The sequence below is a fragment of the Peromyscus leucopus genome, chromosome 16_21 (genome assembly GCF_004664715.2).
Source record: "Peromyscus leucopus breed LL Stock chromosome 16_21, UCI_PerLeu_2.1, whole genome shotgun sequence".
Classification (NCBI taxonomy): Eukaryota; Metazoa; Chordata; class Mammalia; order Rodentia; family Cricetidae; genus Peromyscus; species Peromyscus leucopus.
The window spans coordinates 37074363-37099178 of record NC_051084.1 but is presented as its reverse complement, the minus strand read 5'-3'; the positions used below and the strand labels follow the sequence as shown (position 1 = coordinate 37099178).

At 50.5% G+C, this 24816-nt stretch overlaps 1 protein-coding gene across 1 annotated transcript in view; it reads left to right on the top strand.

Moving 5' to 3' along the window:
* Hkdc1 (hexokinase domain containing 1) overlaps positions 1 to 24816 on the top strand; it is a 40824-nt gene that overhangs the window by 11725 nt on the left and 4283 nt on the right. Inside the window, exons 3-16 of the mRNA XM_028886186.2 lie at positions 461 to 609; positions 700 to 819; positions 2661 to 2756; positions 3688 to 3787; positions 6370 to 6553; positions 8674 to 8829; positions 9322 to 9555; positions 10762 to 11066; positions 13144 to 13289; positions 13418 to 13537; positions 17347 to 17442; positions 17615 to 17714; positions 19937 to 20120; positions 22544 to 22699. Coding sequence (XP_028742019.1) covers positions 461 to 609; positions 700 to 819; positions 2661 to 2756; positions 3688 to 3787; positions 6370 to 6553; positions 8674 to 8829; positions 9322 to 9555; positions 10762 to 11066; positions 13144 to 13289; positions 13418 to 13537; positions 17347 to 17442; positions 17615 to 17714; positions 19937 to 20120; positions 22544 to 22699 — 2146 coding nt within the window. The remainder of the gene's footprint in view (positions 1 to 460; positions 610 to 699; positions 820 to 2660; positions 2757 to 3687; positions 3788 to 6369; positions 6554 to 8673; positions 8830 to 9321; positions 9556 to 10761; positions 11067 to 13143; positions 13290 to 13417; positions 13538 to 17346; positions 17443 to 17614; positions 17715 to 19936; positions 20121 to 22543; positions 22700 to 24816) is intronic.

Here is a 24816-nt window from a genome sequence, read left to right as displayed (position 1 = left end):
GTCCCTGCTGCCCTCCCCTCACGGAGTGTTTCCCTCTGAGGACTGAGGCTTGTGTGAGGCTAGCCTCTCTGGACTGCGCTCTGTTCTTCCTCCTGTCTTTATCTGAGTTTCCCGTGTGGTTGGCGCAACAGCTTTCTTCCTAGATACATTACGCTAGAATAGGCTCCACGCTCAGGGCTCATTCCTCAGACCCCATCCCAGAGTGGGTTCCCATGTGCCTTTTCCCGGTGAACTTGCTCATTCTCTCCAGCCAGAGCAAGTGGGGCAGGGTGGGCTCACACCCTGGCTCTGCCCCCTCCTGCACGGTGCAGACTGAAGACCATCCTCCCCAACCCTCAAGGAAGTGGAATAATGACACTTATCCATGGGTATTATGAGTTTGGACAGCACCTGCTGTATGTCCGGCTTGTGTCACAGGAGAGATCTTTACGGAATGGTGACAGTTTTGTTTTCTCAATAGAAAACGGGGAATTCCTTTCCCTGGATCTTGGAGGATCCAAGTTTCGGGTCTTGAAGGTGCAAGTCTCTCAAGAGGGAAAGCAGAATGTCCAAATGGAGAGTCAGTTCTACCCAACGCCTAATGAGATCATCCGCGGGAACGGCACGGAGGTACGTACCGGCAGGAGGGGCAGGCCTGGGTACCGGCCCCGGAGACGGCGCCCTAAGCGTGTGCTTATGTTCTCTCCTTCTCTCCTGCAGCTCTTTGATTACGTGGCTGACTGCCTGGCAGATTTCATGAAAACCAAAGACCTGACGCAGAAGAAGTTGCCTCTGGGCTTTACTTTTTCTTTTCCCTGCAGACAGACGAAGTTGGAGGAGGTAAGGCTGGAGGGTTGGGGCACGTGGACACGTGTGAGGGAGCAGTATGCAATTCTGGTTTGTCGGTCTTTCTCTCCGCTTTTTGCTAGTGTGTGTGTGGTGTGTGTGTGTGTGTGTGTGTGTGTGAGAGAGAGAGAGAGAGAGAGAGAGAGAGAGAGAAAGGAGAGAGAGAGAGAGAGAGAGAGAGAGAGAGAGAGAGAGAGAGAGAGAGAGAGAGAGAGATGGGTGATTGGGTGATGCAGGGCCTTGATTCTGTGCTATACTGTACGGGGCAGAATGCTTTAGGTGGTTCTCAGGGGGGCTTGCTGGGCCTTGTAGTCACGGTCTGCAGTGGGCCCTAAGGGCACATCTCTAGGGTTTCAGGAGATGTAGTACTGGCCTCAGAGTCACAGCGATCTGCCTGCCTCTGCTTCTAGCACCTAAAAGGGAAAAAGCCATTTCATCTCTCTGTTTGGTGAAGCCAGAAGGTTGCCTGATCCGACCAAGGCAGAAGTTGGCGGCAGTGACCACACAGTGGCAGTGTGGCCCAGATAACAACCTTGGGGCTGAGTTCTGAGGTCTGACTGGAGACCCAGAGTAATTTCCTGTCTCTATGTCTTTGTCCATAACCGAGGGGACTGGAAAGGGGGTGTCTAGAGTCTGTGAGCTTGGGCTTAGTCGCTCCCGACTGGGTGAATGGACTTGGACCATTCTGTTCACCTCCAAGTTCTCTTCTCATCTGAAAACAAAACAAAACCCTGTAATTCCAGACGAAAAATGCCGTTTGTAGATAATTGAGCATTCATTCAACTTCTACTTGGAACCATGTTTCTAAGTAGAAATTAAGTTCTCTGGGGGCGCTGGAGAGATGGTGCAGAGGTTAAATGCACTGGCTGCTCTTCCAGAGGTCCTGAGTTCAATTCCTGGCAACCACATGGTGGCTCACAGCCATCTATAACGAGATCTGGTGCCCTCTTTTGATGTGCAGGCATACATATATAAAGAAATAAAGAAATCTAAAAAGAAAGAAAGAAAGAGAGAAAGAAAGAAAGAAAGAAAGAAATTAGGTTCCCTCAGGAAGTTATTATAAGGTAACACCATGTCAGTTCTTTGGGGACCTGCAAATCATGGAAATCATGCATTCTACACATACTGCAAATACCCTACCCTGGGATATTTTGAGAGGAGTTATCTCCCTATGCAGTCTGAGGTGTGTGTGGGGTGGGGGTGGGGGTGAGGGAATGGGTGGTGGTTCTGTTACACAAACAAAAACCTGAGGCTCCAGTGTCCTATGAATCAGAGTTCTGCAGCTGTGATTCCCAGGACTGAGATAAAAGGAGTGAAGAAGGCTGTCTCAATTACTAAAATATTCCCCCGAGGCAACATTAAAGAAATCTCTCTGCAAGATATGCAATCAACCCAAGTCTCTCTCAGCTGATGAGTAGATAAGGAAAGGCACCTGTGTACAGGGACCACTACTATTCAGCCACCAAAAGGATGGCATTCTGTCACTTGTGGGAATGTGGCGGAACATTAAAGTCAGTGACATAAGCCAGACACAGAAGGACAAACTACATGCATCTCACTTGTTTCTGAAATCTAGATACATCTCAGCACAAAAACCCCATAGCTGTTTGTAGTGGTCATGCGGATTGCCCTGACTGGATTGTGCACCGAAGGCCCTCTCTACACCCCATAAATCCATGCAATTATTATGCATCGATTAGAAACAAAATGAAATCCAAAAGAGTCGGAGTGATTGGGCTCAGAGAAGAGAACCCATGGGGACTCGGGGCATAGGCTGTCTTCCTGCGGCAGTCCAGCCTGAACACCCCCTTCCATTAACCTAAACACCCTCACAGGGCTTCCTGCTTTCATGGACCAAGAAGTTCAAGGCCCGGGGAGTTCAGGACACAGACGTGGTGGGCCGCCTTGCCAAGGCCATGAAAAAGCACAAGGTGAGGGACTCACTTGGGTGCGGAGCCTCCCGGTCCTTAACTCCTGGGCTTGGGGTCCTGGTCCGGGCCCGCCTGGAAGGAGAACTGGGTGGGGGTGGGCCTGTGGCATTGTAGTGAGGATGAGCACAGTTTAGACAGGCCTTCTGGAGAACCACAGAGAGACAGCCTTTTATTTCCTGGGTCCCCAGTCCCCACAGCCCTTCAGGAGGACTTGGGCTGTGTTTGAACCCCACCTTCCCTCTTTGGGTTGGGATGTAGTGGTGGTAACACACACACAGGCCTTGGGGGCAATTCCTAGTTTCCTTAACCAACCAACCAACCAACCAACTACACAAATACCAATGGACCCAGAGAACGCTCTTTCTGGCCTTGCTCTCTCTTCCGCTCCCTACTCCTACTTTTTGATGATATTTTACAATTATTTACATAGCATCCAAAGTAAGCGCTTAAAGAATCCCAAAGGAAACACTTAAAACCTAAACTGCCTGTCGCCTGGTGGGAAGAAGAACTGTTCTTGGCGTTATTGGCTGAGCTGGTGAATGGTGGCAGATGTGCCACTCTGAATTAGGATCCCCCAGCCCCAGAGGGACAGTTGGATGTGTCACCTTCCAGGCCTTTCTTCTCGCCTCCAGACCTGGGGGAACCTGTAATGACTGGAGGTGACTGGACAGAACAGGAACCCCATATGGGACAGATAAGTTTTCCACTGTGTCCCCAGGGGCAGATACCAGGGGACTGTCCCCATAGTCCTCCTTTACAGAAGTCATTCCCCTCAATGCAGGAGCAAAAGCTCCTCCCCTAGACCCTGAGCCTTGACAAATTCTGTTTCTTGTAGGCAGCGTCTGGTGATGTTCACTGTTCTGGGGTGATGTGTGTGTGTGGGGGATTAAAGCTTCCTAATGCTGATACCCTTGAGGCCTTCTATCACCAGGACCTGGACGTGGACATCCTGGCCTTGGTTAATGACACTGTGGGGACCATGATGACTTGTGCTTACGATGATCCCAGCTGTGAAGTCGGCGTTATCATTGGTAACTCAGTGGACTCGGTTTTTTGGAGGTGGGGGAGGGGGCTAGTTTGGGGCTGAGTTTGAGCAAAATCTAAATAAATATGAAGGGTGCTGCCACTTTTCGGGAGAAGCAACACAGGGAGATAGGGAACCTACTGTCTCTGTCCATCCTCCCTCCATCCGTTCATCCATCCACCCATTCATTCATCTATACATCCATCTGTCCATCTATCCATCCATCCTCCCTCTGTCCATCCATCCATCCCTCCTTCCCTTCATCCTCCATCCATCCATCCATCCATCCATCCATCCATCCATCCATCCATCCATCCATTCTCCCTGCCCCCATCTCCATCCCCTGTCCCTCCTTCCCACTCTTGCCTCTTCATGCTGTGGTGTGCTGGGCCTGTGCTTGGTGCTGGCACACAGTGAAGCTCCTGGACTCTCCTGTGCATGCTGAGAAGCTTGTCTTGAACTGGACATAATAGTTCCCATCTGTAATCTCAGCCCTCATGGACTGGACACAGGAAGATTGCTATGACTTTGATGCCGGCCTGGGCTACATAGTGAGTTTCAGGCTAGCCTGGGTTTAAGAGTGAGTTCCTGTCTCAATTGGGTTGCACCTGTGAGACTAATTCCCAGGACAAGGGTAGAAGTAGACAACCTGTCCAGAGGCCACTGAACTGTTGGATGAGGTATAAAGGGGGCCTGAGCCATGAAAGTTAGATGCTGCTGAGGCATCCAGCAGCTGGGGGAGCCTGTGAGGAGGCAGTTGGAGGCAGAATGCATTCAAGTAATATTTTGAGACAGGGTTTCATCTGTTGACCAGGCTGGCCTTGAACTCATGATCCTCCTGTCTGGATGACAGGTGTGTGTGTGTGTGTGTGTGCACACGCGCGCGTGCGCGCCACCATGATGCCCCCTTGTTCATCCAGGCATCGGCACCGGGGAATCCCTGCTCACTCAGCCCCTCTCTCTCCCAGGGAAGGTTTCTAGCTGTGACCAGTCAGCTCCTGCAGCAAGTCTGTCCCCTAGGTCTCAACCACAGTTTAAGAAGTCCATAGTTGATCCTTAGTTGCACTCAAATAGTCACTTTTCCGCTTCCTGTTTCTCTGCTGGTGAGGGGTGTTTCTGATTTCCCAAAAGGGGTTCCTTGACCTGGCTTTCTGAAGGGGGTGTCTGTCTACCTGAGCAAAAGGGAGGTCTGTCTACCTGAGCAGCTTGAAGCACCTCACGCTTCTAGGATCCCCACTTCATAATAGGGCAGACCCGTCACAGTATCCCCTGCTGATGTCCCCTCTGTCTGTCTTGGTGACTGTGTTTGGGACCACAGATTGAGTTCTAAGCCTGAGTATTGTCCCACACTTGTCTGTGAAAAGCCTTCTCCAAATACATTATAGTCTACATGTTTACACGTCTCGTTTCTTCGTATCACCATTTAAAATACCCAGACCAGGGTGTCAGTCAGGGAAAGCACTGTTGACTGAGTGGAGGGATGAAACGTCAAAGCAGCTTTACTGGGGCACAAAATTTCTCTTGCTTCAGGTATGGAATTTAATGATTTTTTTTTTTCATAAATTCCCAGAGCTTTGTAAACACTCAGCTCATTCTAACCTTAAAACGTTTTCACGCCAGGCGGTGGTGGCGCACGCCTTTAGTCCCAGCACTCAGGAGGCAGAGGCAGGCAGATCTCTGTGAGTTCGAGGCCAGCCTGGGCTACAGAGTGAGTTCCAGGACAGGCACCAAAACTACACAGAGAAACCCTGTCTGGAAAAAAAAAACAAAAACAAAAACAAAACATTTTCACTATCCCAAAAGTGTCCAAAAAGTACTGGTGTGTGTGTGTGTGTGTGTTTCCCTGAAGTGATTTTGTTCTCAGCAGTAGAGTCGGGCTCTCTTAGGGGACATTGACTATCAAAGATCAGATGCACCTCTGCTGAGACCCAGTGATGGAGTCATGAGGGAACGGTGTGAGCAGACCTGAGAGACGGCCCCGCCCTTGAGAGCATGGAGGGGCCCTGAGTTCCATTTCCAGCACCCACACTGGGTGGCTCACACATCTGTAACTCCAGCTGCAGGGGATCTGACACTCTCTTCTGGATTCCACCGCCACCTGTATGCACACACGTACATACCCACCCCCATAACTACAGAAGTTTAAGGACGGTTTTCGTGTCAAGTAGAGGGGAATGAGGTAGCTCAGGGAAAGCATAAGGACGTACTCTGATGGCGAGGATTTACCTTGTTACCTTGCTTACCTGGCTTACCCTCTCTTCCTTGGTGTGCTTTTTTTTTTTTTTTTTTTTTTTTTTTTTTTTTTTTTTTAAGCATTGGTGCATCTTCACATGGGATGGCTTCACAACTGCCTCTGCTCACAGCCACACACCATCATGACCTGAGGTGTGTGGGCTCCAGCTGCAGACCTCACCTGTGGACCTCATTCACCACGAGCTCAGGCTTGCCAGAGCGGTTCCCACCATGAGTCCAGTGGGGCAGAGTCAAAGTTCCCTGCGTGCATTTTCCAGTACTCAGGGTAGTTGAGTTCTCCCCGGCTTCCCCAGCCTGGTGACTTTCTCTGTGCGTTCTCTCTGACCCGATGTCCAGGAACAGGCACCAATGCGTGTTACATGGAGGACATGAGCAACATTGACCTGGTGGAAGGGGACGAGGGAAGGATGTGCATCAACACCGAGTGGGGGGCCTTCGGGGACGACGGGGCTTTGGAGGACATCCGCACCGAGTTTGACAGAGAGCTGGACCTTGGGTCACTCAACCCTGGGAAGCAACTGTGAGTGTCCCCTTGTTCATGCAGGCATCGGCACCGGGGAGTCCCTGCGCACTCAGCCCCTCTCTGTCCCGGGGAAGGTTTCTAGCTGTGACCAGTCAGCTCCCGCGGCAAGTCTGTCCCCTAGGTCATAACCACAGTTCTGGCGTATCCAAGGCTCTACTGATAAGGTTGTGAACCAAATGCATGTTTCTGCCCTCTTCAAGTAGATAGGCGAATGGACACAGAGGAAGGCCAGGGCCCCGCCCAGGGGTTCCTGTGTGAGCTTCCCCGGGGCTCCCCAGCCACCCGACATCCTCAAGGGCCTCATCTCACAGCAGCCACTGTGTCTGCTGTCCAGCCACACCCTTTGGGAGCCTCAGCCATGGCCTACAGAACAGCAGCTGCTCTGGCATCTTCTGCAGCTCCTGGCTGTGTGCTGGGCTGCCTCCAGGCTCGGCACACAGCTGCCTTGGAGGTCCTTTCTCCACGCAATGCCTTCCGCATCTTCTGCCGCTCATTGCGTTTGCCCTGGCTGTGCCTGATCCCTGCCCACACCAATATCCCTGTAACTGAGCTGCTACAAGCCAAGGCTGAAGTGCTCACTAGACTGTCATTGTCATTTATATCCACTTCATGTAAAAGAAATTCCCCTCCCTTAAATCAAACCTGACTTTCCCTTGCTTGCCTTCTGTTTCTTCAGCATTCCAAGATGACTGTTTTTTTAAATTAGTTTTTATTTGTGTGTGTGTGTGTGTGTGTGTATGCCACATGTATAAGTGTGAATGCAGGTGCCCACAGAGGCCAGAAGATGGCATTGGGCCCCCCTCCCCGAGAGCTGGCGTTCCAGGAGGTTGTGAGCTGGCTGATGAGATACTGGGGACTGAATTCGGGTCCTTTGGAAGAGCAGCAAGTGCTCTGAACCACTGAGCCGCCTCTCTGGCCCCAGTGGTCTAAGAGACTTTATATTGCAGTCTGCAAGGCTGGTTATGAAATGGATGGTCCTGGATTTTGTATCTTCCTGTATTTGAAGACTGAACAATTATATAGGAAACAATTAACAGTTGTCTGGTACAGAGAGTCGGAGCAGAGGGGAGGGCTGCTTTCGGGGGTCTTCCATCCATGTCATGGTGGACCTTCTCTGGGGCTCTCCAAGCTTGACGTCAGCCAGCTTCCCGTTACTGTAACTAATGCCTGAGTTAGGCAGCTTGTGAAGGTTCACCTGGCTCACAGTTTTGGAGCTTCTGGCCCATGACCAGCTGGTCCCACTGCTTGAAGCAGAATGCATTCAAGTAAATTATTTGAGACAGGGTTTCATCTGTTGACCAGGCTGGCCTTGAACTCATGATCCTCCTATCTGGATGGCAGGTGTGTGTGTGTGTGTGTGTGTGTGTGTGTGTGTGTGTGTGTGTGCACGTGCCACCATGATGCCCCCTTGTTCATCCAGGCATTGGCACCGGGGAGTCCCTGCTCACTCAGCCCCTCTCTCTCCCAGGGAAGGTTTCTAGCTGTGACCAGTCAGCTCCCGAAGCAAGTCTGTCTCCTAGGTCATAACCACAGTTTAAGAAGTCCATAGCTGTCCCTTAGTTGCTCTCAAATAGTCACTTTTCCGCTTCCTGTTTCTCTGCTTTTGGACCTGTGGCCAGGGAGCATGTTATGGTGGAAGTATGCGGTGGAGAAAACCATACATGGGGAAATTTACCTCATCGATGGGTGTGACACCGACAGAGGGGAGAGAGAGGGCTGGGGTCCCTCTCTCCCCTTCAAGGACATGCCCCTAATGGTGAGTGAGCTTTAATGAGACCCACATCATTAGGGTACCACCACCTCCTGCCAGTGCCATAGAGGCCAAGGACCAAGCCTTTGACAAATCAGCCTCCAGAGGATACTCCAGGTTGAAATCTCAGCACCAGGTTCTCTGAGACAAAAGCTCAGTGTGAGAGTCGGAAGCATCATCTCTGGCTTGTCATTCCGTGGTCGAATGAGCTTAGGAAAGTAGCGGAGGTCAGCGACCTTGTGGTTCCTCATGGCCAAAACGGGAACCGCTCCCCACGGCCAGGGCTACTCCATATGCGTTGGCACTCGGGAACTAATGCTGCTTAGCTTGAGGCGTCGCCTCTACTGACCCGCTCGTCCCATTGCAGGTTCGAGAAGATGATCAGTGGCCTGTACATGGGGGAGCTGGTTAGGCTCATCTTACTGAAGATGGCCAAAGTCGGTCTCCTGTTTGGGGGTGCAAAATCCTCCGCTCTCCATACAAAGGGCAAGATCGAAACACAGCACGTGGCTGCCATGGAGAAGTAAGCTGCTGGGTGGGGTCTTCCTCCTGCCTTGCTTCTGTGGAGGGCTGGGGTTGGTGGCCACAGCGCCATGTGCTCAGGAGACAGAGCAGCAGAGGGAACCAGACCTTCCTCCTCCTCCGCAGGGAGTACTAGTCCTGGGCATGACTTCAGACAAGCTGGACGCTTCTGCGTGGCTCAGTGTCACACTCTCGTGGGTTTCCTTAGCCAGGGGCTGCACCATCAGGAAGCTACCCTCCCGCCACATTTTTTTCCCTGCCTTCTTCTTCCCTTGAATAGTGACTAGTCATATTTTTAGGGTCACAGATCTCTTGGGGAATTAGAGTCAAGTGCTTAGTAAGTGGTAGCTGTTGTTTTCAGTGCTGGTGTTATTACTGGCTCTCCTATGTTATTGTGAGATTGCGCACACAACCCCTGAGAACGCACATCCCAGGAGGATGCATGCCCACGGCATGGAGCAGTGTGGGCCTCTCTTTCCTGTCCCCTGGCTAGGTATAAAGAAGGCCTGGCCAATACGAGAGAGATCCTGGTGAATTTGGGCCTGGACCCCTCCGAGTCAGACTGCATCGCGGTCCAGCACGTGTGCACCATCGTCTCCTTCCGCTCGGCCAATCTCTGTGCGGCTGCGCTGGCAGCCATCTTGACACGCCTCCGAGAGAATAAGAAGCTGGCCCGGCTCCGCACCACAGTGGGCATGGACGGAACCGTCTACAAAATCCACCCTCAGTGAGTGCCACCCTCCAGCCCGTGCCCCACCACGGGGTCTCCGCTGGTGCCGAGTCCTGGTGTTCCCTCAGGACTGTGTTGCCCATCTGGGCAGCTAGAATCAAGCCCCTCTTACTAGTTCTAAGATTTCAAGGGGAAGACGAGTGAGCAGAGGCTGCATTTACACTGCTGGCTGGGTGCTTTGGGCAATCACTCTTAAAGAGGTGAGCTGGATGTGGTGTGCATATCCGTAATTGCAGAACTCGGAGGGGCTGACCGGCAGCGGCGGGTTCGGAGCAATGGAGAACTCTACTGTAAGGAGTTAGGAAGAGAGCAAGCTTGAGGCAGCCAGAGCTATACAGCAAGATTCATCTCAAAAAAAAAAAGTCCGCTAAGCAATTGCCTGATTGGAAAGGCCACTCACCTATCTATCTATCCATGTATACATCCGTCAGTGTGTCCACTCACTATTCATTGCTCTCGTGTCCATATGCCATATGCCCATCGGCCTGTCTGCCTATCTGTGTGTCTATTTATTTTCCTACTTACCTAGCCTCCGTTCCTTCTTTTATTTTTTTTAAGATTTATTTATTTATTATGTGTACAGCGTTCTGTCTGCATGTATGCCTGCAGGCCAGAAGACAGCGCTGGATCTCATGGTTGTGAGCCACCATGTGGTTGCTGGGAATTGAACTCAGGACCTCTGGGAGAACAGCCGGTGCTCTTAGCCGCTGAGCCATCTCTCCAGCCGGCTACCTTTCCTTCTATCATCTATCTAGTCATCTTTCTCTCCACCATTTAGGTAATACTTACGGCGTGGTAAGACTGGGAAGTCAGGAAAACCTAGTTATCGAGGAGGAAATCAGTGATGGCAGACGTTAGGAAGATGTGAGGAAATGAAAATTTCTTGGGGGGGGGGATCCAGAGTGAAAGACCCTCTAGCTAACGGAGGCAGCTTTGGAAGCAGGGAGCGTGCGCCCTAGGAAGGGCTGAGCAAGCAAGTCCTTCACCTTGGGGCAGAGGTGACATCTGTCACCACACTGCTCGTGCCCACGCCCTTAGCTTCCAGAGTGTCCTTTCGATTGCCCCCATTGTCACAGTCCGTCCCCACACTGCCCAACAAGCAGGGCCCCCAGGACACATCGCCCACTAGCCCTGTGTCTGCTCCCCCTGGCCGGACCCAGCTTTCGTGACGGGGCAACACTTGACGGTCACCTCTACCTTCAGGTACCCCAAACGCCTGCACAAGGTGGTGAGGAGACTGGTCCCCAACTGCGACGTCCGCTTCCTCCTGTCAGAGAGCGGCAGCACCAAGGGGGCCGCCATGGTGACCGCCGTGGCCTGTCGGGTGCAGGCCCAGCGCAAGCAGATCGACAAGGTGCTGGCTCTGTTCCAGCTGACCCGGGAGCAGCTCGTGGGTGTGCGGGACAAGATGCGGACTGAACTAGAGTACGGGCTGAAGAAACAGACTCACGCCCTGGCCACGGTGAAGATGCTCCCCACCTATGTCTATGGCATGCCTGATGGCACAGGTAGGTTGGCGCAGTCACCTGCTCTACAGGGGCCATGCAGAGCTCCTGGCTACACTCCGCAAGCGCAGTGTGTGTTAGAGCCTTGTGCGAGGAGAGGAGGCAGTCGGCAGAGGTTAGTTCTGGAGCTGCAAGACTTGGTTAAACCATGTGTGTATGTGTGTGTATGTGTGTGTGTGTGTGTGGTGTGTGTGTGTGGTGTGTGTGGTGTGTGTGTGAGTGGTGTGTGTTGTGCGGTGTGTGTGTGTGTGGTATGTGTGTATTGTGGTGTGTGTGGTGTGTGTTGTGTGTGTGTATTGTGTGTGTTGTGTGGTGTGTGTGGTATGTGTGTATTGTGGTGTGTGTGTGTGTGGTGTGTGTGGTATGTGTGTGTTGTGTGTGTGGTATGTGTGTTTTGTGTGTGTGTTTTGTGTATGTGGTGCGTGTGTGTTGTGTGTGTGGTGTGTTGTGTGTTGTGTGTGTGTGTGTTGTGTATGTGTGTGTATGTGTGTGTGTGGTGTGTGTAGTGTGTGTATATGATATGTGTGTGTGTGTGTGTGTGTGGTATGTGTGTGTGTTGTGTGTGTGTGTGTGTGGTGTGTGTGTGTGGTATGTGTGTGTGGTGTGTGTGTTTGTGTGTGTGTGTGTTTGTGTGGTGTGTGTGGTGCGTGTGTGTGTATGTGTGTGTGTGGTATGTGTGTATTGTGGTGTGTGTATATGTGGTGTGTGTGTGTGTATGTATGATGTGTGTGTGGTATGTGTGTGTGGTGTGTGTGTGTGTGGTGTGTGTGTGTGTGTGTGTGGTGTGTGTGTGGTGTGTGTAGTGTGTGTGTGTTCCCAGTGCAGGCGAGAACAGGAATGCACCTCATGCTGTGAGCCCACAGCAGTCCCTAAGCTGCACCTGAACCTCCTCCCTCTGGACACTGCGCTGTGTGGGTCTTCCCGGCCTTCGCTGGCTGGTTTGGACTCTGGCTTTGCTGCTCACTGGTTTCTGCCCTGACTTCTCCAACTCCAGATCCTGCTGCTCCTCTGTGCCCAGCTGAGGGGAACCGCTGAGCAGTGGAGTCTGTCTTCTGTGGCTGCCTCGATTCTGGGACTCTCGGGAGCCTCTGCTGGGAATAGGGGCCTTTGGTGTTTTTCTTTAAAAACATTTTTTTCTTTTATTTATTTTGGAAGTATGTGTTCATATACTTAAATTAATTTTTCTTTTCTTTCTTTGTTTCTTTCTTTGTTTCTTTTCTTTTCTTTTTCTTTTTTTTTTTTTTTTTGGTTTTTTGAGACAGGGTTTCTCCATATAGTTTTGGTGCCTGTCCTGGATCTCACTCTGTAGACCAGGCTGGCCTTGAACTCACAGAGATCCACCTGACTCTGCCTCCCGAGGGCTGGGATTAAAGGCATGAGCCACCACCACCACTCAGCTAAATTAACTTTTCTTAACTTAAATTATCCCATCTACCTTTTGCCTCTGGGCTTTTACCTTTCTCTATTTCTGTATATATTTTTTTCCTTATTCCATGTCTGGCTGGGTAGCTGGGTGGCTGGCCCCTGGCATCCTCCTCTCCTTTTCTCTCTTGCTCACTCTTCTTTCTTCCTATTTATTCTCTCTGTATGAAGCCCCGCCTATCCTTTCTCCTGCCTCGCTATTGGCCATTCAGTTCTTTATTAGACCAATCAGGTGTTCTAGACAGGCACAGTAACACAGCTTCACAGAGTTACACAAATGCAACATGAAAGAACGCAACACATCTTTACATCACTAAACAAGTATTCCACAGCATAAACAAATGCAACACATCTTAAAATAATATTCTACCACACCTCCTTCTTCAGTAGCCATGGAAAGAGGCCCAGGCTGTTTCTCAGAAACAGTGGGTGGTATGGGTGGTGCATGGGTCTTGGGGAAAGGAGAGCTAAGAAAATGCTCTGGCCTAAGGCTGGTTCAAGGCACCTGCTGGGGCCTGAAGGTTCTTTGGTCTAGGAGTCCAGGAGCAGAGGCTTCCCTTCTGCTGGGCTTGGCCCTCTGTCCTTCCTCCAGGTGCCCCACAGGGGTCCCTGCTCAGCATGTGTGGGTGGGGTGAAGCCTCCATTTTCTCCCCCGCAGAGAAAGGGAAGTTTCTTGCCCTGGATCTGGGGGGGACTAACTTCCGAGTTCTCCTGGTGAAGATCAGAAGCGGACGGAGGTCGGTGCGAATGTACAACAAGATCTTTGCCATCCCCCTGGAGATCATGCAGGGCACTGGTGAGGAGGTGAGTCTTGGGCCTGGGGGCCGGCCGCCACGCCCACCTGGGGGCCGGCTGCCACGCCCACCTGGGGGCCGGCTGCCACGCCCACCAGTGCCCGCCTTGCACGAACGAACGCCACTCTCTGCCTGTAGCTCTTCGACCACATCGTGCAGTGCATTGCGGACTTCCTGGACTACATGGGCCTCAAGGGGGCCCGGCTGCCTCTGGGCTTCACCTTCTCCTTTCCCTGCAGACAGACATGCATTGACAAGGTAAGATGGCCCTGCCAGGCACGCAACCCACCTAGAGCTGCCGTCCTCCGAGGCAATTTCAAGGTTCTTCTTGTCTGTGCTCACCTTAGGTTTTGTTTCTGAGACAGGGTCTCATGTGTATCCCAGGCAGGCCTCAGATTCCCTAAGTAGCCAAAGATGACCTTGAACTTCTGATTATCCTGCTTCTGTCTTCTGAGTCCTGGGATTACAGGCATGTACCACCATACCCAGTGCACATGGTCCTGGGGATCGAACCCAGGGCTGTGTGTATACTAGGCAGGCACTCTACTGACTGAGCCACACCACCAGGCCACTGTTCACACGGCTGGAAATCTTGTAGAACCTTTAACCATGTAAAGGTTTTTCTACTTACCCCATTTCATTTCTCCTTATTTGGGGCTTTGAAATTCACCAAAGAGTTAATGGTCCGTTCCCCTGCAGGGGATGGGGTGCAGCATTCCCTACAGGTACACAATCCACTGTTGCTCAAGTTCATTCTACAGAATGGCATAGTGTTTGCACAGACCCTGCACACACCCTCCTGGATATGTGACATCATCTCTAGATCACTTCCCACCATGTAAATGCTGAGCTGGCCATTAGGGGAGAATGATAAGAGTCCAGGTACATCAGGACAGACCCAGTTCCGTTTTCTGAACACTTAACACATGTGTGCAGTGCCTATGGAGGCCAGAGGAAGACATCAGGTCCCCCGGAACAGGAGTTACGAGGTGGTTGTGAGCCACCAGGTGGGTGCTGGGAACCGAACCTGGGTCCTTTGCAAGAGCGAGAAGCCAGTGCTCTTGGCTGCTGAGCCATCTCTAGCCCCTTTCTGAGTATTTTTCATCCACAAGTTGGTTGGGTCTAGGGAGGAGCCCTCTCAGGTGTGGCCTAGTTTGCAATAAGGGAGAGCCATGTGACAGTATTTGAAAAGAGGGGTCCAATCATTTTATGGAGAGGGTTGAGGAGGTAATGACCAGGGAAGGCTAATTAGTACAACTGGACAAAATTTTTTGTGTGCTTCTGAACAGCACAAGGGGACAGGGAGACACTGAAGTTGTAGGGTTTTATTGTCTGACAAAAGACAGCTCAGGTAACCTAAGAAATGCGTTTCTCAAGCTGTCACGGCGGCACGTGCTTGTAATACCAGCACTTGGGAGACGGAGGCAGGAGGATCAAGAGTTGAAGGCCAACTTTGGCTGTGCGGGGAGGGAGTTCAGTGTCAGCCTGGGTTACATGATGTCCTGCCCTTCACCAACGACGACGATGATGATGATGAGGAACAGGAGTAGGGGAGGAGGAAGAGGAGGAGGTTGGATTAAATGAGATGTAGTACGTACACCGGAAGCATCCACAGCCCTAGTTCTGTGCCAGACACTGCTCTGTGCTCTCCAGGAACTTTACCTGACTTGGAGGGGGTGGGGGAGGGGGGTGGGGGCAGGGCAGCAGTTCAGAGCACGGACTCTGAGATGTATTGTCAGGCTTCTTGTTTGTTGGCGGTGTGGCCTTGGGTAAGTTCTTTAACCTCTCTGTGGTTTGCTTTCCTCGTTTTATAAACGAGGTGAGGGGCTGGAGAGGTGAGTCAGCAGTTAAGGGTGTTGGTTGTTCTGGCAAAGGACTCAGGTCCAGTTCCCAGCACCCACATGGTGGCTCCCGACAGTCTGTAACTCTAGTCCCAGGGCATCTGACACCCTGTCCTCCCTTTGATACCTGCACACACACGGTGGTGGTGCACAAAAACTCACACAGGCGCATGCACATTTATACACACGTGTACACACACTCACTCACACTCACTCACACACACTCACACACACACACTCACTCACATAGACTTAAAAAATAAATAAATCTTTATAAAATAAGGGCAGAAATTCTGCTAACTGTAGGCGTGTCTGTGGGTTTTCAAATTTCTGTGTAATTATACTTGACTATTTTGCTCAGTGAAAGTGTATAGCGGATCCACATTATGTGATCTGGGAAGATCTCCAGTGTGTCACTAGGCAAGGGAAACAAATGGTAGTAATTTACACAAAATATAAATTTGCTTATTTCAAAGTACATGTAGCAGAGAGAAAAGGGTTTGGAGGGATTTTCATTGGGCTTGCAGTAGCAATAACTCTTGGGGGAAGGGAAGTTAGGGATTTATTCTTATCAGTAACATTTTAGTTTAGTTTTTTTTTTTAAACAAGTCTAATGTATTCATGTTATTGCTGCCATTAAGAATGGACAGCCAGGTGGTGGTAGTGCATGCCTTTAGTCCCAGCACTCAGGAGGCAGAGACAGGAGGATCTCTGTGAGTTTGAGGCCAGCCTGGTCTACAGAGCGAGATCCAGGACAGGCACCAAAACTATAAAGAGAAACCCTGTCTTGAAAAAACAAACAAACAAAGAATGAATAGACTAGCTGGGTGTAGTAGCACACGCCTTTAATCCCAGCCCTTGAGAGGCAGAGGCAGGTGGGATCTCTGTGAGGTTGAGGCCAGCCTGGTCTACATAGTATCAGGACAACCAGAGCTACATAGTGAGACCTTGTCTCAAAAAACAAGACAAAACAAGAAAACCCCAAACAAAGCATAAAAAAAGAACCAACCAATTAATCAATCAACTAACCAACCAAACAACCAACCAAACAACCAGCCAACCAACCAACCAACCAACCAACCAAACAAACAAAAAAGCCAAAAAGAATGAATCGACTATGTGAGAAAGAGCCAGGTGTCTGTTAGTGATTCCGAATGGTGGATGGGCCCCAAACACAGCAGCACCTCTGATCCAAGGCACTGACATTTCATGACTGTCCTGACTCCAAGAGGAGGCTGGTGAGGAGGGCAGGCAGCTGGGAGCAAAGCTACCAATGGTCACAGGGGAAAAGAAAGGCGAAAGTTTATATATTGTTTTTTGTGGGTGCAACTTCATAACAAAGAAGTGTTCCAGTGCCAGTGTGTCCTGAGGACAGGCTTGATGGCCGAAGGCCTCAGGTGAGACGGTGTCTAGCTAGGGGTCCCATGGGCCACCCTTCCTGGTCCAGCACCCCAGCTCTGCCAGTAGCTCCTACCCCCAGCTTTCTAGGCTGTAGAGCTGGGCTAGATAAATCCCAGACCAGGGTAACAGCTTCTAAACATTAAAATACTACCATGAACATTAAGTGTATTGATTTTTAGAAAATATAGAAAAATAAACATGCACTCATAGTCTTGGATCCAAAGATAGTCGGTCACCCCTTGGGCATGTATTGTTCCAGACCCTTTTCTAGGCTGAGTATTTCTGTTATTTTAAAGATAAAAGTGGACTAAGTCTCTACCTGTGTTTTAATGGCTTTCATTTAAAAGTGTGGATGAACACAGTTCTCCAATGCGCCATGTTTCCTGACAGTGTGGTTGTTCTGGTTTGTATTAACACCGATAATGGAGGATAAGACAGTAAATCTTCACAATACTGCTGAGGGGACGAGGTGGCGCTTCCCCTTGTCTAACAACGCTTTGACGGACAGGACTGACATTTTATAACTCAGCCTCTGAGGACCCCTCAGGCTGTCATAGGCCACGTTAGAATTGGGATGGCTCTGACTCCAGACTCTGATTCTGTGTAGCAGTGTGGCAGGGACACACCTGACTCTTGAAGACCATGCAGAGCTGTGGAGAGCCCATTTGGCTGGAGCCCTTGTCTGGGCCATGTTGGGACAGTAGAGGTGGAAGCAGGCGAAGAGCACGCACGTCCCCTGTGATCAGATTCAGTCCCTCGTGTCTGTGGGAGCTGCTGTGATCCTCAGAACGGCTGTTCAGGTGGCTGTCCCCTTCTTTGTTTCAGGGGACTCTAGTAGGGTGGACCAAAGGCTTCAAGGCCACCGACTGTGAAGGGGAGGACGTGGTGGACATGCTCAGAGAAGCCATCAAGAGGAGAAACGTAGGCTGTGGGGAGGGGAGGTGCACGTGGGACCTTGCCCTCTTGCCTGGGCCCTTCCCCTGCTCTGCCATGCCGTGCCCAGGCCCTGTGGCACAGGCCTCGGTCTGCCTTGGCCCGAGGTGCCCCTTGCACACAGAACTGCTTTCAGGGCAGGCCCTTGCTTCCTCTGCAGGAGTTTGACCTGGACATAGTGGCCATCGTGAACGACACGGTGGGAACCATGATGACATGCGGCTATGAAGATCCCAATTGTGAGATTGGCTTGATTGCAGGTGAGGGTCAAGCATGGCCCACTGGCCGGGTCCCGTCTGACTGTCTTGAGGGGTGGTGGGGGTCACTGCTCTGCTGCCAGAGGCTGCTCTAGAGGTGGATGCAGTCTGGGGTTCTAGGCCGGCTAATTCCAAATCTCTTAATGTCTTCCTCACCAAGTCTCTAAGCCATGGGCATTCTTTCCATCGAGGATGGAGAAGATATACAAAGAAGTTTTCTTCTGTCATGTTGTGGACATTTTCATACTCGTATATAATGTGTCATCTTTATAGTCTCCCCTCATCACTGTGTCCCCCCTTGTAGCAGGATCTTAAAGGGTCTTATTAATAAAATCAAACCTGGAGCCAGGTATGGGGGTGAATGCTGGAAAATCAGAGAAGCAGAACAAGCCACAGCCACCTCACCCTGCCAGTTCCTCAGCTGACCCTGTTTCCTCAGACTGGAGGCCTCTGAGTTCTCATCCAAATGGATCTCAGCTGAACTGTGCTGCTAAAAGCCTAACCAGCTCTAGTTCCTGGTCCTCACGCCTTATATACCTTTCTGCTTTCTGCCATCACTCCCTGGGATTAAAGGCTCTCTTCCTGGGATTAAAGGCGTGAGTCACCATGCCTGGCTGTTTCCAGTGTGACCTTGAACTCATAGAGATCCAGAGGGATTTCTGCCTCTGGAATGCTAGGATTAAAGGCATGTGCTACCACTGCCTAAACTCTATGTTTAATATTGTGGCTGTTCTGTTCTCTGACCCCAGATAAGTTTACTAGGGTGCACAATATTTTGGGGAACACCATATCACCATACCCCCTTCCTTAGACTCCTTCTTCTTTCAACTTATGATTCTGGGGCCAAGTGTCTTGAAGGAAGGAGGCCATTGTGGGGCATGGTGGTCTGGGGCCTCAGAGCTGGCTTCTGACTCTGGCTCCACTACACACCTCGCCATTGCCTGGACCCTTCTGGCTCTTTGGGTGCGTGTGAAGGGCAAGACTTGAAAGGAAACTTAGATGGAGGAAGGGAGTGGTCTGAGGTGATACAGGACCTTTAGATGCTTTTAAAAGTAGTCTGGCAGTGGTCCAAATTCAAGAGTGGCTTCTGGAGGGAGAAGTTTCTCGGAGAGGCTAGGGGACAGGTAGGATTTAAAGACTGAAGATGAGCATGAACGGCCTTCCAGGTGACAGGCACAGATGAGTGGTGTCGGAACCTGGAGACGTAGTTCTGGGGCTTGTCTGGGCTCACTGGATAAGAGCAAGAGGCAAGACAGGCAAATGGAGATCAGTGGGTATGTGTTCAGTGTTCTCCCTCAGACCCCCACCTGCACGTGAGCATGAGCAGGCCAAGTATTCTGATTCACACGAGTTTCCTCATCTGTAGAGGAAACTCTACATTTGTTCAGATCCAGGAGGCTCCACAGATGAGGCCTGTGTGAGTGAATGTGATAGGTACCTAGACTGCTGTGTGGGAGTTCTGGGGCCAGATCATGGGCAAGGGGAAAAGAATAGCTCCCCAATACCAAAATTCCTCTTGTCCAAGGTTGGACTATTCCTCATGGCTCTTGTCAGTGCCGAACTGCTAAGTCTGTGGCTCCTTGGAAGCTTTGTATGCTATGGGGCTGCTACTGCTGGGCATGATGATGATAGACACAATGAGGATGATGATAATATTGATAATGATGATGATGATAGGGATGATGATGATGATGATATTGATGATAGGTAAGATGGGCGTCATGATGATTCAAATGCTACTGCTGTGAGGATGATGATGATGATGATGATGTGGCTAGAGATTCTAATGATGATGCTAATTATGGTGATGGTGGTGATGGGGAATATGATGGCGGTGGTGGTGGTGGTGGTGATGGTGATGATGATGGTGATACTGCTAATGATGGGATGATGCTGATGCTGATCCTGCTGATGACTGAGGGATGATGATGATCAGGACTATGTTGCTGATGGTGGTGATGGGGAATATGATGATGATTGGGATGCTGAAGGTGGCAAGTGTCATTCATTGGCTACTTAACGTGTGGAGAAAATATACAAATGCCTTATTTTCTTCTTTATAACAACCCCATAGAGTACTTGCTTAAGACTGGCCAGCTGAATACACAGCTGGAATCCTGTCCAGCTCTGCCTCAGACCCCAACTTATTTATGGCACTCATCTGCCTCTCTTAGACCTCTTGTCATCTTTGAGGAGGTCTAAAGTCCCTCTGTGATTCCTTCCAGGGACTGGGAGCAACGTGTGCTACATGGAGGAGATGAGGAACATTGAGCTGGTGGAGGGGGATGAAGGGCGGATGTGCATCAACACCGAGTGGGGAGGATTTGGAGATAATGGCTGCCTAGACGACATCTGCACCCAGTATGACAAGGAGGTGGATGAGGGCTCCTTGAACTCTGGCAAGCAGAGGTGAGAAGGGCGGGCGGTGGTGTGTCTGTCACGTGTGAGGGGAACAGTTTCGCCAAACCCAGGGAGCAGTTCTGTTCTTGTGGCATCAACCTGATAATTTTGTCTATGCCTATGACACCTCTGTAGCAGATATTAGTGCAGGGTCATCCTGGAATAAAAGAAGGCCATCTTCCAGCCTGGTCTACAGAGCAAGATCCAGGACAGGCACCAAAACTACACAGAGAAACCCTGTCTCGGGAAAAAGAAGACCATCTTGATGTTTCTAACAGGGAAGGAGAGGTTACTGTCCTGGTCACCATTAGGCACCGTGAAGGCTAGTGGGGCTCAGGAAGCCAGCCGGAAGCTGTCAGAATGTCTGCTTGCAGGGGTGCCTGGGTGTCACAGAGCAGGGGTATGGTGACCTAGAAGGCCCTCAGATGGGCTTTACTAGGTCCAATTTAGAAGGTCAAGGTCTCTAGCCTTTTAAGGTCAGTGAGCTCTAGGGGGTGGGAAAGTGGTCCCCACAGTGGACGGAGGACTGGCTGTCGACATGGTATCACATCTCATCATGGATCCCACGCCTTGGTGAGGTACATTTCAAATGGTAACTACTGAAAAGACAATGAATGGCTTCTAAACACCTGAGTAGATTTCCACCTGCATCCTGGCGCACATCGGAGAGTGGGGAACAGAGGCTAGACCTGGGCAGTGCTGGTGACTAGTCTCTGGTTTGTGAGCCTGGGCCCTTCCCCTGGAACAGGGTGGGAAGCTTTTCTGTCAAGGGCCAGAGAGTGTTGTAGGTTTTGTGACTCATATGGTCTCTGTCCCAGTCAAGCTTGGCATTATCATGTGTAAACTGAGAGGAAACGGATTTATTATGATGGCTGATAAACAAACAGAGGCTTAGCAGGTTGGAAATGTGCTGACGAGGGGTTCAAGGACACTTTGGGGACTGTTGAGCTGAGAACATTGTCTAGGAAGAGGCTTGAGCAAGGACAGGATGGGTATTGGCGGTCCCTCACCCTGCTTTGGCAATTTCTGTGGCTGGGTGGCAGGTGAGCTGTTCTAACCCTGGGTGTTCTAAACAAAGGGTCCCCAGGCTAAGGATGCAGCACAGTGGCAGAGTTTGGTGTAGTTCAGCACAAAGCCTGAGCTCAGTCCTCAGCACCGCATTAGAAAGGGGTTGAAGACCCTAGCTCTGAATGCCGGTTTGCGGCTCTTCCCAGAGGTAGTGTCTGGGACTCAGTTCTGTGTCTGTCTGCCGGGGCTCGTATTTCTGGACTGATGGCTTAATAGAGTGGAACTGGAATTTTGAATGTAGTGAGGACATGACTGCTCCAAGGTGTGGTTGTGGATATGAGGGAGAGTCCAGACAGAGGAGGCATCTGGAAGGGTTCAGAGCAGGGAGAGAAAGTAGTAGACATGGTCAATAGTCTGAACTGAGCCATGAGAGGAGAGAGGAGTGAGGAGAGAGGGCCGAGAGAGGGGACCAAGAGCCGGGAGCAGAGGACCAAGAAAGCACATGGCCAGAATAGCAGGGTTGTACAGGGTGAGAAGCTGGGGGAAGGGAAGCCCATGTGCTGGAGACATCTGGGGCAGGGGGGCATGGTGAGAAGAGCTAAGAGAAGCCAGGAGGCCAGCGTGTGCTTTGGTGTGCTGCTAGGTACCACAGTTAGCCATTTGTCCTTTGGACCTGACCAAGTTGCCTTGTGATATTTTGCAGTTTTCTGCTGGTTCCTAGAACAGTTGTGGGTATGAGGCTGGCACGCAGGTCCCAGTGCCATTGTGTCTTTTCCATTCGCCTCTGTGGTGGTGGGAGTCGGGCTCCCCAGCCCAGTTAGGAGCGTTGTGGGACTGCACTCCCGTGGACTGAGGCTTCGGGGCATTGGCGGCTTCCTGGGCCCCTTCCTTTTCTTGTGTGTCCTTACGGAGGGTGGTGGAAAAGAGAAAAGGTGGAACTTTTTTCTTAAGCGCTTCTTGAGTGTTGGTAGCGTGTGATCTCTGGTGGACAGATGTCTTCAAAGGCAAAGTTGATGTCCCCGTGTCTCACGCAAAACCAAACCCCGAATGAAATAAGCATAGCAGAGGTGATCTCCAACAGCACAGGCTGGCAGGCACCAAGAGGCCTGGGAAAGTTGGCACTGGGTGCCTCCTGCCTCCTGCAGTCCTTAGAACCCTGGTTTACAGACGAAGCTCCCAGGAGAGGCTCACACCACGTGACTGGGATGTGGGACGCTGGGCTTGCCTCCCCGGTGGCTCTGGAACGTGCCTTTCTCACACAGCCTGCTCTCTGTATTACGTTTATTTGACAACTGCAGAAAGGACCTCCCTGGGCCACTCTGACCCGGGAACTTCAGGTGCCTGTGTGCTTTCCACACCCAGACCTGCGTCCTCAGAAACCACCTTCCTGCCCTCATCGGTCTTCTCCCCTCTCCCCCAAACAGATATGAGAAAATGACCAGTGGGATGTACCTGGGGGAGATTGTGAGGCAGATCCTGATTGACCTCACCCGGCAGGGGCTGCTCTTGCGAGGGCAGATTTCAGAGAGACTCCGGACCAGGGGTATCTTTGAAACCAAATTCCTGTCCCAGATCGAAAGGTAATGTATGATCAAACTTACTCGCTTAACGTGGGATGCTTGGGGAAGGGGATGGCTGTCTTCCCCCAGGGCTGGGAAGATTTGAGATTGGAAGATAAAAGCAAGACTGGGGTGTAGCTCAGTTGGGAGAGTGCTTGTCTAGCATGCGTGATGCCCTGGGTTCGATCCCCAGCATCTTCATAAAGCAGGTGTGTTGGCTCACAGCTGTAATCTCATCACTCAGGAAGTGGGGGCAGGAGGATGAGAAATTCAGAGTCATCGTTGGGGGCATAGTGAGTTTGAGGCCATTCTAGAGTACATGAAACCCTGGAGAGAGAAAGAGAGAGAGAGTGCAGGAAGGCTCCAGTGGTCGTGGAGTTCCATCAGTCCACTCCACTCCCCACCTGCGTCGGATTCCAGCCCAGGGACAGCATGCTGCCTGGGGTGGAGATTAGCCTCGGGTCACTTAATTGAAAGGACTGGGTTCTCTACTGAGGTTGCAGAAGGGTGGCACAGGAATTAAGTTAGGTAAAAAGTTAACCCTGCTCTACTCCTGAAAAGATGATGTACCTCTAACAAAGACAATCACTCATATGCTTGTTACCAGACACAGCTATTTTGGGTTTTGTGAATGATGTCCCCTCTTAAATTCCTTCACACATGCAAACATCTTTGATACATGCCATCATTGTACATAGAGTTTGCATATTATTTATTCAGTGTTAGATCATGGAAAATCTCACTTACACTGCGTTTCATGTGTTTGTCTTTTAGAGAGGGTCTGATACAGGTGGCCTCACAGCTGTAGTGTAGCTGAGGTCTGCCTCTGCCTCCCAAGTGCTGGGTGGGGTTCCAAGTGTGTGCTACCATGCCTGGCTTCGGTTTTCTGTTTCCCTTTGTATTATGGAAAAAATGGAAACATCTACGAAAGTAGAATAATGGTGAAGTGGACCAGTGTTCCCGTCACTGCCCCCGACAAAGGTCAACTCATCACCAAAGCTGCTTTGTCGCACACTCCTGCTGGCCCAGCCCCTGGCTAGGTTAATTACAGAGCCCACACCCATGCCAGCTCCGTCATAAATATTTCAGATGCATTTCTAAAAGAGGAGCTCTTACAACACCATAACCCAGTACCATTATCCCACCCCAAGCAGCTAATGGTAAACCTTAATCTTAAAATAGCTTCTTAGGCTGGGCGGTGGTGGCACAGGCCTTTGATTCCAATACTCAGGAGGCAGAGGCGGGTAAATTTCTGTGAGTTTGAGGCCAGCCTGGTCTACAGAGTAAGTTCCAGGACAGCCAGGGCTACAGAGAGAAACCCTGTCTAGAAACAAAACAAATCAAAACAAAAACAAACAAACAAAACCCCAAAATTGGGCATGGGGATTTAGCTCAGTGGTAGAGCACCTGCCTAGCAAGCACAAGGCCCTGGGTTCAATCCTCAGCTCTGAAAAAAAAAAAAAAAAAGACAAAAAAGGACAAAAAACAACAACAACAAAACCCCAAAATGTCTTCTTAGACTTCTGTTTCCAAATTGCCGAACAAAACCAAAAACAAATAGCAGTGCAGTTGTTTGGCTTGCATTAGTAGCCAAACGGGGCCTCTCTATTTGGTTGGCATGTCTAAAGTCTGTTTTACTCTATGGGCGTCCTTCCCTTCCTTATTTTCCTTAACTGCTTAGTAGTGGAGGAAGCGTTATCTTATCCTACGGGTTTCCGTATTCCAGATTTTGATGATTATAGCACTCAGTACTGTCCTTTGTCTCTTACATTTTTCTGGAAATCTTACAGTTACCCTGGACGCCTGATCAGATTCAGTGTTGAATTTTGGTCTGTCTGTTTGTTTTTTTTTTCCCCCATACTGTCACCACGCACTGATGCTTATTATGAGAATCTTACGCTGTCAGCATTAATTAGACTATTTCTTGAAAGAGAACTTCCTTTTATCAGCTCATTAGTGTAATAATCGTTTTGAATGGCTGCATGAAACGTCCCTGTTACTATACTGTAATTTACTAAAGTTCCCTTTAGTATGCGATGCCAAGCTTATAATTTATGAAATTTTCTTATTCTGAGCAACACCATAATTACTCTTTTTTGCACACAGTCATTTGCAGCTTATGAATTATTTACTTACAT